General features: G+C 39.2%; 2 protein-coding genes across 2 annotated transcripts; both read right to left on the bottom strand.

Moving 5' to 3' along the window:
- Positions 1-833: 833 nt before the first annotated feature.
- Positions 834-4487, bottom strand: sumo3a (small ubiquitin like modifier 3a). The gene is made up of 4 exons (XM_083910633.1): positions 4369-4487; positions 3396-3524; positions 3218-3289; positions 834-3130 (listed from the first exon to the last, which is right to left on the bottom strand). Exons 1-4 carry the CDS (start codon positions 4387-4389, stop codon positions 3068-3070), a joined length of 285 nt encoding a protein of 94 aa, XP_083766759.1. The 5' UTR covers positions 4390-4487; the 3' UTR covers positions 834-3067.
- Positions 4488-4892: 405 nt separating this feature from the next.
- Positions 4893-11096, bottom strand: pttg1ipa (PTTG1 interacting protein a; the record flags this gene model as incomplete). The annotated part of the gene is made up of 7 exons (XM_083910664.1): positions 4893-5739; positions 6227-6273; positions 6876-6941; positions 9063-9165; positions 10011-10119; positions 10398-10450; positions 11006-11096. 7 exons carry the CDS (start codon positions 11094-11096, stop codon positions 5702-5704), a joined length of 507 nt encoding a protein of 168 aa, XP_083766790.1. The 3' UTR covers positions 4893-5701.
- Positions 11097-13401: the final 2305 nt, after the last annotated feature.

The raw sequence follows: 13401 nt of genomic DNA, 5'->3' as shown, positions 1-13401 counted from the left end.
TAAGGATGACAGCTGTTATAATTGTCCATGTTCACACACAAAAGTTATTAGTCCAAACAAGTATTTCACCGTGTTTTCGTGGTTACTAGGCACTCCATAAATAATTACACTGTGTTTTTTGATTCTCACAGAATCCTCGCATCCACCAAACCAGGACCAGAACCAAGACTAATCATCGCAGACTGCACCTAAAGGTCACAACACAATATAAGATGGCAGCTGAGTCCTGCCCTTCCTTTTCTCTATGCAGTCATCAGTTGTTCTTCTTCCTTCTAGGCATGAAAGTGAGCAGGTGTTGGTGTATTCTGTGTACCTTCAGATATGGAGACGATTTAATGCAAAACAAAAAAAAAAGCCCCTGCACATGAATTTCCTTATTCCTGGTTTGACTCATCAGCTTCTCTTTATCTCATCACTGTTCAATCACTTTATCAGATCCATGTTTGTTTCTATGACCTCAGGTGACAGGATTTTGAAATCCATTCCTAATACATTTGAGTTTTAAATATTTTACATTCTCTTCATCATGCTTCAATTATTCTATATCATTTGTATTATTAAATCTTTGTGTATGCATGTTTCATGTTGGATTAAATCAAAATCTAATCTAGGTTTTTCCTGTATCATGGTACAGTGGCGCCACCTAGCTGTACTTACACTACATCAGCAGCACGTGGACACAAATTTACAGTAAACATGGCCCCAGTGCTATTTAAAAGCAGATATACACTAACAATCGATAAATATAAGGTTACATTATAAACAAGCTAAAGTAAATCAGTAGATCATTATTCTTAACTAAAAGCCAATAATAAAGAGATGGTGACAATAAATCTGAGTACCAAACTATATTTATTGTATACAGTAGTAAAAGACCACAAATAATGTACAAATCAGTAGAGAAACAAATAAACATGACAACAACCTGGACCCAGTTCTTTGTACATCGAGCATTGCCTCAAAAACGTCGCCCAGCTAACCTGGTTCTTCAGAAGCAGAAGGAGAAGCTGACAAGTTTTGTCTCGGGGGAACTGTGCTCTTATTATTTTGTGACCGGAGAACTGAAACCATGATGGTTGCTTGTGCAGAGGCTGTGTATTCATTTAGTAGTGACACTGTACAGCTGTAGATGATGCGTTTGGACGCGCTTAGTGTGGCCGAACTATAAGAAATGACAGGATAAGGGGCGTTCACACATCCATGTCTCAAAACCTGCTCGTATTTAACCCACAGTACCACAAATGTCAACATGACACTGGTTCACACTGGTCCATCGCTGTGTACTTTATATAACTACTGAAAGGTTCTGTGTAGGATTTAGTGTCATCTACAGACGAGGTCAGATGAACTCCCCTCACTGTGGCCGTGAGGCAACAATAAAATCATAAAAGGCTCCGCCCAGCGCCAGTGTTAGAGTTAGAAACCTGTCGGTGCATCATGGACGAGGAGCCGTTCATTTTAAATGTAAGAAAACATGATCCAGACTTTAATTATATGCCAGTCATGACTATTACAATGTTAAATTTCCAAATAATCATAAATCCCCACACACAGGAACTTAAAACCTCATCAGTTGTGATGACTGTAGAGAACACTGCAGCCTCATGAGACAGAACTTAACTGATAAAAGAAGATGTGGAAATGAACCAAACCTCTTCCTTAAGAAGCTTGCACTTTTGCAGGTTCTGAGCTCAAGGAAGTGAACTGGAAAACCCAGACTCAACAAATCAAACCAACTCTTATATCCATGTACAAAGAACAGGGCCCTGAACTATTCTCTCCCAAACTCCATCAGTTGACCTCTATGCCCTTTTCACTATGCCACAGACAGCATGCATCCTTCTCCTGACTGCAGACATTCATCTTTACCACCATGTTCAAAAACTGCAGTTAAAGTTTTTCTTTCTTTCTTTTTTTAAAACAACGACCTGCAACTTCTGTCTTGTGCAAACCAGAAATCATCTCCACCGTTGACAAAGTCGATCAAAAGGTTTTTCAAAAAACTGCATCAACAAAAACACTGACTGTTGTTGGAGATCCCTGCTCAAGACTGGAGGAAAATCCCCATCAGAGCACATGTGGAGTCACTTCTCCCATCAGGATACATTTGCAAGGAAGATACAGAGACGAGACGGCCGACCCCAGAAGCGTTATGGTGGACTGAGTGATAGTCTGTACCTCAGATACGGCCAATTAATCTGTCTAAAGTAGTAGCAGTCAAAGGAAACAGCGAGTGACATTAACCAAATACAAATTCCCTTAAAAGATGACAGTTTTAGCGTTTAGAGTGTTCTGACTACAGCAAATATGAAACGGATGTTCCGTCTTTGGAGTATTGGTCCAAGCCTCGCAACTTTTATCCAACATCCAACCTGAAAACGTTTGTACAGAGGAAAAGCAAAAATAAACCAACAAGCCCCTGGTTAATTCTTTAAAAGAAAATTGGAAAAACATTGCAGAACTCTTTAGCAAAAGCACCTAAAAAGGCAAAGACCATTAAAATACATTTATGACAGAGAAGCAGGAGTCAACATTCAGACAAAAAAACACAATAGCGTGAAGTGAAATGGAAGCTGGGTGTATCGGAAGTTCAGATCGTGCCGCCACTTCAACAAAAAAAAAAAATTCATGCCCATCGAGTGCGACCCCTGGACATAAACACGCAGAGCCGCACGTTCGACCTCGCCAGGTGAAAACCAAACCACTGGGTACAAAATTCTCACTGGAGAGCGAACGAGCAGCACTGACAGAGCAGGCACAGCCGTGGTCAAGCTGTGGTCCAATCAGAGCCTGCGCTGCCAGGTGGGAAACGTTGTCCTGAACGGCGAGCAGAGAGAAGATGTTGACACGCACAAAAAGTTCAGTTTGGGGCTAAGACAGTACATAAACAGCTGAGGAGCCCCTCCCACATACATCTGACGGAAAACCATGACAGACATTGTGAAATAATGATAATAATAATAATAATAATAATAATAATAGGCTGAGAGGAGGAGCAATGAGGAGGGGAGGGACAGTGGAAGTGGCTAGGGGCGTGGTCTGAGGGTGGCCGCCATGGATGGAGGATTTAGCAGAGTCCACCCGTCTGCTGCTGGAAAACATCTATGGTGTCTTCATCTTCCATCTCCAGCTGAGGGGAGAAGAGGAACAGAGGTTCGACAGGTCAGAAGACGGAGGATTCAGATGTTTAAAGAGAATATTAATGATAATATCTCACCTGTGCAGGTGTGTCCGTCTCATTGATAGGCTGACCATCAAACCTGAACCTGATCTGCCTTATTGAGAGACCCTGCAGGAGCAAGACAGCACACGCATGAGCGACAGCACATGACAAAGGCTGAGTGACTCATCAGCACAAACCCATTACAGTAATGGTATTAGGGCTTTGGGCTCACCTGTCGTTCACAATATGCCTTCATTAGTTTGCTGAGTGGTGTGTGTCTTTTGATTTTGAACTGGACCACTGACCCATCCTGCCCCGCAACCTTCAGGTTGATGTGGTCGTTCTCAGTCTTCACTCCCTCCTGCAGAGACAGAAAAGCACAGGAAATAAACGGCCGGGTAAACCAAGAGTCACAGAAACATCACAAACATTACAATGACCTCACTCACGCTACAGAACAGGCTACACACCAACAGGCTAACACCCGCCTGCTGCTTTAAACTCACTTCACAATAAAAGCCGCGTCACGCTGTGACCACGCTGTGTGACGACGTGGGAAACACAATAAGTTAAAGCTAGTTTGGCTAAAACAAACTTACAACGTGTTGCTCGTCGGTTAATAGTCACAGATGCTACATTAGCATGGTTAGCTCCAGGCTAGTAGTCGGCACTTTAGCCCTTCAGAACCTACACGGACTTGAGCTGCGAGCTAACGCTACCGGCTAAAGCTGCAGACAGCTTTGTTTTGTTGTGACCGAGGATGTGAAGATAAACTGAATAAAACTGCACAAATAAAACACTCACAGATGAAGGTTTTTTAATGAGTGCGTCACCCTCCATTAGCGCCTCTTTGTAGCTGCTGCAATTGCGGCATTTGCTGCTTTGCGGACATAACGTGGTCCCGTTTTCGACAAAGAGAAAAATCCGCAAATGACAATCATGGTGTAATCGACATTTCGGCACACAATCCTCGGCACCCGCTATTGTTGCACAAAACCTCGCCGGTTTTCACGAGTGCGAGGCGTTAGCTTGGCTAAATGTGAGCCTCGGTGTGCGGGAACTCATTCATTTGCGAAACAAACACTGCGCCGATTTAGAGAAACGTGCAAACCAGGCCATTTTAGATTGCACATCTGAGCAAAGGTTTCGCTGCTCGGCTGAGGCATCAGTGCACATTTACAGCTCGTGAACAGTGAATCTCTTACCTTTGGCTTTTCCTCTGACATCTCGGCAAAATTTCTTGCGTCGGTTTTCGTAATAATCGGTTAATTGGGTTTTATTTGTCTCTCTGCCGCCTTCTGTCCTCTCGTCTCCTCCGCTGACGTGAACGCGCATAGAACCGCTGTTGCAAATACATAATTGGATCAGCGCGGACCACGTGACTTCAAAATCGCGGGAGCGCGGACACGGGAGCGCGCACCGATGTAAAACACTCGAGCACGCGAACGGAAGACAGACAGGAATATTGCTGACTTTTGATTTTTGTTTTACAGCAGCACTTTAAATGACACAAACACACACACAATAATAATAATAATATGTTATAGTAAAATTATTAAAAAAATTCAGAGACGTTCATGACATCAAATATAAAAGGTAAAAACTGTAGTTTCTAATCATAAGACGTAGATTGACTTCACTGAAACACAGGGACAGGTTGTGATTTTTGTTATATATAAATGTTTATTAATAGAAATTAATAGCCATTTGTGTTTTCACAGATGTTAGCACATTCACATTCAACATCTGTTCATGTTTGCTTTTCACACAAGACAATGAAGTATTTTCTGCACGTAAAAATTTTAAAGAAATGCGTGAATACAGCTTTAACACAATGAAATAGGGCTGCAGCGATTATTAGATGAATCGATTATTAATCGAGTGTATTTTCAATAATCAAAACAAGCTTTCGAATTTTTCAGCTTCTTAAAAATGTGAATTGTTCTGCTTTCTTTGCTCCACGTGACAAAGAAATCATTAAAACTGAATCATTTTGGTTCATGGACAAAACGAAACATTCGAGAATCATCATCGCGTCCAGGTTTGGTAAACACAGATCAACATTTTTCAACATTTTTCTGATATTAAGTACTCTTATTAATTAATCGAGAAAACAATCACCTGATGAATTGATCATTCGTTGCAGCTCTAAAATGAAAACAGCCTCCTGCACCGATTAAAAAAATAGATCATTTCTAAGTCAACGTTATCTGAAAATGTACATGTGCAACAGACACAAAAAGGAAAGAACGTTTAAGCACAGACACAGGATTCTTTCTTTATAGTGTACAGTGAATTTAAACCTCATAAATAGAATGACTTGACTAAAACAGTCGGAGTTTGCGGCCCCTTCCATCACAACAATGAACATGAAACTCCTGTCTATACAAAACTACTGTCACGTCACTGACATTTAGTTAATTATAGTTAATATTGTATTCCTCGGATCACGTCACTGTGTCTTCACGCACAACAAAAGGACAGGTGTGTGTGTGTGTGTCACGTGAGACAATCCCAAGGTTTTTGTTGGTCGGATTCTCAGGCAAATCTGGAGTACGGGTTCTGTCCACTGAGACCTGGAGAAATCAAGAAGAGAAGGAGTTATTTCACATGTTGAAATATTGGTGGGAAATTGACACAACTCTCATTTAGTTTTTTAATTGAAATGTGACTTGGTTAACTTGTACATCAACACCATTCAAGTTATTAGCATTATTAGATGACTCAGACGTTCCCCACTATTGTTTTCCTGTTACTTCAGTAGCAAATCATGACTCAGCATTTCAACGAATGGAGTTAGCAAAAACAAAAATGTGTCATAAAGAAAATGGGAAAACAATACTGCGACTACTATTAAAAATAATAAATGAAAAAAAAGCATGTGACAATTTTTCTAATTAAAAAGACACTTTACAAGAGGTGGAAATAATGAAGCCAATGTTTTTCAAGGTAAAAAAAAAACTACACTACACTAAATTTGCTTTCTTTTTACACCCATTAAAAGCAACAAGTTTAACACACTATATTTGCACATGTAAAAAGAGAGATTGCAGAAGAGCTCACCATATTTTTTCCTGATGTCGTCATGCCGTTGTTTCATCTCCGCTCTCCTGCAGGGACAAAACATGCTCTAATGAACCATGAAGTGACGAGAGCGACATTTCTTTTCCTTTCTTTTTTTTTTTATCTTAGATTGTCAAACACTCCCCAGAAAAGAAGTCACGAGGACACAAACCAGTCTGGGCTGATAAAAGTATGACGCATGAAGTGTGTTACTTTTGTGTTTGTGCTCTGAAGGGAAAACTGATAGAGATCAACACACACGGCTGGTACTTCATCTTCAGTAAGAGACTATACGACTAAATATGTATATATGCACAGTATATTATATACTGTATGCCAATACATCAAGTTAATGTGCACCGTTGTACTGTGTAACGGTAGATAAACAAATAAAAATCACTGCTACACCGCAAAGTAAACTCAATTCAACTATGAAGTTGATTTACATAAAGATTCTGCAATTCTGTGGGGAAAATAGCTGAAGCCTCACATCGAGGAAATGGGTATAAACACAAAAATATTTATATACTAACAACTCAAGACATGAGCAACCATTTAGAAATCTGAAACCTTTCACCTTTAGTACTGAAACGCTTGTGGTGAAATGTAAAAATAGAAATGCAAGTATGTAGAAAAGAATCTTGCTCACCTTTCTTCCTGCTTGGTTTTTGTCTTGTCACTTTGCCTCTGCATCTTGGATTCAAACCTTTTGGAGCTGAAGCACAAAAACAAGTTCAGATTACACATTGTTAGGTCATAATAAATACACAGCGCACATCTATGAGTACACACAGTTTACAACAGAAAAATGTGACATTTTCCAGCCAATAAATGCACACTTATTATAAAAATAATTATAATAATATTCACTTCAGCTGGTAATCAATTTAGTACCAAGAGTCCACAAAGGAAAAACCTTCAGAAAGGTAAGAAATATAACTCTACACTGTTGAATAGCACAGATTAGACCATCCCAAAATCACCATGGAAGCACCATTGTCTCATTTAACAGTCAATCGGATCTTTTTTAATCCCGACTTGTCACATGTGGTCAGTGTGAACAGCAGAAGTCACGTGAATTAAGCCTCGTTTAGACTGCAGCCCAAATCATACACAGATTACATCTGGACAGGTGAAAAACACATGAGATCCGATCCGGAGGACGCTTTCAAATGCCATTGCGATCTGATTTTTACAGATCCATTTTAATGTGAACGTCTCTGTCTCTCAGATAGGATTTCAAAGTGTCCCGTCCCCCCTAACAGTTGGTTAGACACATACTTTTACCTACAGAAGCAAAAGCACTTGATTCAGTAACTCATTCAGAGACAGTTTCAGAGACCACTAACTGCCCAGCACCATTCATCACTCACATCAATGGAATTCTCTCCACATGCTGTCTCAAGCACCTACAGCAAGAGAGATGCAGACGGTTGAGCATTGTTGTTGTTGTTGTTGTTTTTTTTATATAGATAACTGAAATAAATTAGCTTTAAAAAGTCAAGAATTTAGCACAAAATAATATCAATAAATAAATGAGACATGACTATATAGGTCAGTCTATAGACCAAGCACTGTTTCTATGCAGAAAACATTGAAGATTCTTAAAATACTAAACTCTTTTGGATTGATTCTTTTATTTTCACCTATAATAGAAGAATATATTACATGGTAAATGTGGGGGGATTGAATTTTAATCATATGAAATTGAATAATTTTCAAATGTAATATAATGTCCTAGACATCTATGCCTCCCCAGGTTTTCCACTCAATGTGTATCTGTGCATCAAATTTGTATCAAGTGATACACATTCATACCAGCTCCATCGGAGTGTTCCATTGTTGCCAGATGATGGAACACCAAATACTAAATATCATATTTTGGCCTACAACTATAAAAATCCATGTGGAAGACTGGACTAGACAATGTCAATGTCTGATCAGATCAGTGAACAGTCACGGTCAGGAAGATCAGATTCTGATTAGATATGCTTACAAATCTGATTTGGGTTGCAGTCTAAACGAAGCCTTAGATCTTACTCAGTTCTGATTTGGATCATATCGCTGTGACCCACACTGATCAAATCCAATTCAGTTCATGATGATTCATTACAGATCAGATTTGGTGGCTCAGGCTCACATTCACATTCACGTCTTGAACAGATTGCTCAGCGCATGCAAACAGGCAAAAAAAACAACACATGGATTCCAATGTGACCATTCTCACTTATCACACATAAAGCCAATCTAGGATCACACACTGAGGAGACACAAGACCAGATGTGTGCTTTTATCAACAAAGCATTCAGGGTTCAAGTTTAAGATAGAGTGATACTTTTTACTGATACTGGTTTAACAGTTTTGTTTTTTTACCAGTGGGAAAGTCTTAAACCCTCAGGGCCAGGTCTAATTTTAGTCACACTTGTACACTTTAAACTTGTCAGGTTTTTTCTCCATATGACAAATATGGCCAAAATGCACGCCATCTGGTGGCAAAAGCCCAGATATAATAAAGAAATTGCAGTTTGAATGAGTTTCAATGGCACATTTTTTGTGCTTAACGGCACCAGTGTAACACTTGTTAGTACAGGGAGCATTTTTAGCCTTTACTGTAGGATCAAATAAAAATACACAATCTCGCCAAAACAATAAAACACAGCCAAAATAATCCAAAAACAAAGAATGAAAAGTGCGTTAAATTCACACAGCCGTTCACTCCTGGGTCAAATGACTGCAGTGCACCTGCATTTTTAATTGACTTTGGCTCAAAACATCCACTGAACGATGGAAATGTTCTCGTTAGTCAGGTTCCCGTCACCATTCCTCGCACACTTACCCAAAGTTCTCGCACTTGCAGCAGCAGAACAAGCAGATGATGAAGGCGATGATGATGACTGCGCCCACCACTGCTAAGGTGATGATCAAGGCCTGGAAGTTCACTGCAGGTGCAAACACAGTGCTGCGGTGAATATGGAGTGGACACAGTTTGTTATGCTGTATTTGGTTAGTTTTTACTTCAAAAATCCCTTGATTTCACTGATCCTCGATAGGAAAAATAAAACATGCGAGTCGCTTCAAGTAGAGAATTATAGTTATTATTTAATGTTTGAACAGAACATAATTATTGAACTTATTAATACAGAACTGTATTCTGTACTCAAAGTGCAATAAAAATAATTGTTCTCTTTAATCTCATTTTAAATTGGCCTTCAGTCAATAGATTAATCACTGATGATTATAATGTTGAACAGTGGAGAAGACTTTCCCGTGACATTTAATTATAACAATAATAATGTTTTACGAGCACCCAATTTAAACCTTTTTGTAAGGTGTAACCAACATCGACAGTCATAATGTTAGTGTAGCCTTGGTTACAGAATATCTATAATGTTGTATTTATATTATTTTATGCAATTAAAAATTTAATTTATTATACTTTATTTTGGCTAAATATAATAATTCTGTGTGTTGCATATTATTGTATAGAACATATTCAATGTCTAATGTCTCGACTGGTAAACTGATATATATCTTTATGTGTATATAAATAAAATGGGTGATTATTTTGATGTGAATTTACGTTTTCTTTCATTTCTATAGTCATCATTGTGTCACATGCTTTAAAAAGAGAAAGTTCACGAGTTATTTGAACTTTTGGAGAGGAGATTATGGAGTATGTGGACACTTTAATTGGTTAATTTATTCATTCTTAGACATTGCATTGAACTGTGTGTTTGTGTATTTGTGTGTTTGTGTGTTTGTGTGTTTGCAAGCATTCTCTTACTCCAGCAGAGACCCCAGCGAGCATCATTCAGAGGGCAGAGAGCATGTGGTGGAAGGATGGTCTTCACTGGATACGTGAGGCATGACTTGGTTTTGATGCACCACAAACACTGTGGAGCAGACACAAAATCGTCATTATTATTATCATCATCATCATCGTCGTCGTCGTTATTCACACAAACAATGGAGCCTGAGGTATTTAGAGCAGCTGTAAGAATCAGGAAGACAAAACAGAACATGGACGTCTGACAGATCAGTTGCTCCTCAAACCGGTCCAACAGGTATGAGGGCGGAGGAGGAGCCACCTGTTGTCGTTCCTGTCGTTCCCCTTTTCATTTCCACACTCACAATGCAACCATGCAAGCAGAAACTGAAGGATTTCTCTCACCGACACATTTTTCAGACATTCCTCACAGTTTGTCCCGTTCTTTGTCTCACACACTGTGGGACACAGGGGGAGAAAAAAAAAAAGAAAGGTTCAGTTTGGTTATTAAAGCAGACAAATTAAATCTACAAAAGGTGTGCACACACAGTCAACAATGATGTGTACACACACACACACACACACACAGGAGAGATTATCAGAAACCCCCACAGAGCAGTGGACGAGGCCTCCATCTTTGTCCCTGCTGTAGTTTGTGTGACTACTGTTAATCCTCCTGGGACAAACTTTCCATGGAGACACAGCACAGTCAACACAGTCTCAGCACTGGCCCACATTATCACATTATCATCAGCAGACCAGAGCAGCTGGGTTTAACTCATGGAGGTGCAACCAAACACAGTTGTTGACTTGTTGACTTTGTTCCTCCTAAGAGGTTTCAGCAATAAACATCACTCTAATCCCTGTTTATCTTACTTTAAAGTTTTAACGCTTTATATAAACAGGAACCCATAAAAGGGAACCCAGCCCTTATCAAACATAGAAGAAATAAAATGCAATGAATCTATTTTAGCTACAGTCAACACCTCAGCTTCTGTGATTTGTTCTCCTACCATGTTCAGGTGCGGGAGACTGAGCGAAAACTGTCGCCAAACCAAAGAGCAGCAGCAGGACAGCGGGCAGCAAAGTGCGCAAATTCATCATCCGATGATTCCACAGATTACTCCACTCCCAGGATTGTCTTCTTCTTCGAGAAAGCACACGGCGCGAAAGACGGAAATGTTGTTGCGGCACCGAGGCGGAGTGAACTGACCGACGAGGAACAAAGCGCAAAACCTTGACGCACAAGCATTACGCACCAGGGAGAGGAAGAGAAGGAAGGCGTGTGTTTGCGTCTGCTCTCTTCACAGCTGTGGGGAAACAAACAAACATTCACACGTCATTCTCTGTGTACTTTTCAGTTTAATCGACAACGTAGATTTAATCACAAAATTAATCTAAATTATTATTATTTTTTTGTATGAACATTGAGTCTGAAATCTAACTGCTTCAATTTGGAGGAAAATCTATTTTAAAAGCATGGGATCTTCATGGAGGCTTTACGGGGGAAAATAACCTGTCCCTCAACTTAACAGGATGGAAACTTTACCTTTAAAACTATTTTTCTTCCAATATTAAAATAGGGTTATGTTTAAATAGACAATGGTCTGACTTAACCATACTTTACCATCCTCTGACTTCTATTTGTTATTGTGTTTGAGGTCATGAGAAGATGTTATTTACAGGACAGCGCTGTTCATGTGTGAATACAATGATGTATAGGTGTGTAAACAGCTTTTTTATGCATCTTGTATCAGTAGTTTGAACAATTTAAATGTTTTAAATCTAGTCACAAAAGGAAAATGGTGGTGACATAACATCAGGAATCAGGTGCAATATTTCTCCCTGAGATTAAATAAACTGTATGAAGCAGATGATTTTGTCTCAGAGTCAAAAATAAAGTCACAAACACAACATTCAATAGAGGACAATTTACAATAATTTATTAAAGCATAATTTTGTAAAGCCAGTTACAAAAAAAAAAAAAAGGAACACACACATTTCTCTCTTTCTCTTTTTTTTTAAACAAGCACAATGTTTCACAATGTAATCATGATAATAATAATAATAATAATAATAATAAGCAGAATAATAATAACAGAAGAATGGGCCCCACTCTGGCCGCCTGCGGCTGATAACAGGACCCGTTGTGATGAAGTTGCCCCTGAAGACAACTTCCTCTCCTCTCTCAGTGTAACATCAGTGACAGACAGAACCATAGGTGTAGAATACAGACAACACTCAGCTCCAGGTTCCTCTTTAGTTATGGCTTATTGTCGTTCTCCTATAGTTTGGCACTCATCTTAGCCTCAAACTAAAATGACCCAACGTTCAAACTTGAACCTAGAGCGAGTTCTGCTGATTCTAAATCTACAGGCAGGATAATCCCAGTGGGCTGCATGTGTGTGGTCAGTTAAAAACACTGAGGTCATGTCCTTAAAGGAAATAAAGATCATTCCACACCGTTGAGCTGAGCACACGTTGAGCTCTTTGGGCCTTAATGAACTATATAACATTTAAGGTCAGGTATCTGCGTTTCCTTCTTCTCTCTCTTTACCCATAAATATCTCCAATAAAGGCATAAATATTATTTGTAATACTTTGAAAACTGTTTGCAGATCATCTCCAGAACATTCTATAATAAAAAATAATGACAATAATACTGTATGTGTGTGTGTGGTTATTGCTGTTTTGTGAGGATTGGGTCAGCAGGCATCTGACTCATGACCTCAGTATTTCTAAAATCCTGGATGAGAATCACGGACGTAATCACAGACAACTTAACCTGAAAAAGAAGAACGCTCTAAATACGTGCTGTGAAAAGCAGCAAAGCTTACAAATGTAAAGGTTCTATATGTAAGAAAGTGATCACGTTGAAACATAAATGTCACCAAAAGAAACCTGTTCAACTGCATTTATGTTTGGTTTGGGGTTTTTTGGTATGTGGCACCACCAACAACTACTAGTAGCACATCAACAGCTGCTTAAGCATTGATTGGGGATGTTAAAAAGCCTCAGTACCCATCTCAAAAACATTTCAACCAGAGGAGACGAAACATGAGGGTGTGCAGTAGAAAAGTGTTAAAAAAAGACTGTGAAAAATTAACCAAATAAGTTAAATTGTCTATTTATGTGTGCGTTATAATGGTGTAACATAAGTGCAGGTATTTCTATATCTAGGTATCGCAGTAACCATTTTAAACACTGAAGGTCACTGTTGTTGCACATATTCATGTATAAACTTTAAGATTGATGTAAATAATACGACAATGATGGGGATTGTGTTTTGTAATTTGGCCTGTATTTGACATCTGGTGGTGCTGATGCTGCCCTCGCTGATGCTAACAGAGCAGTGACTTCCCTTTCAGTCCAAAACACACAAACACACAGTACACTCATGACATCCGAA

The sequence above is a fragment of the Microchirus variegatus genome (genome assembly GCF_963457635.1).
Source record: "Microchirus variegatus genome assembly, chromosome: 2".
Lineage (NCBI taxonomy): Eukaryota > Metazoa > Chordata > Actinopteri > Pleuronectiformes > Soleidae > Microchirus > Microchirus variegatus.
The sequence above is the reverse complement of the archived record's forward strand: the minus strand, read 5'-3'. Positions and strand labels throughout refer to the sequence as shown.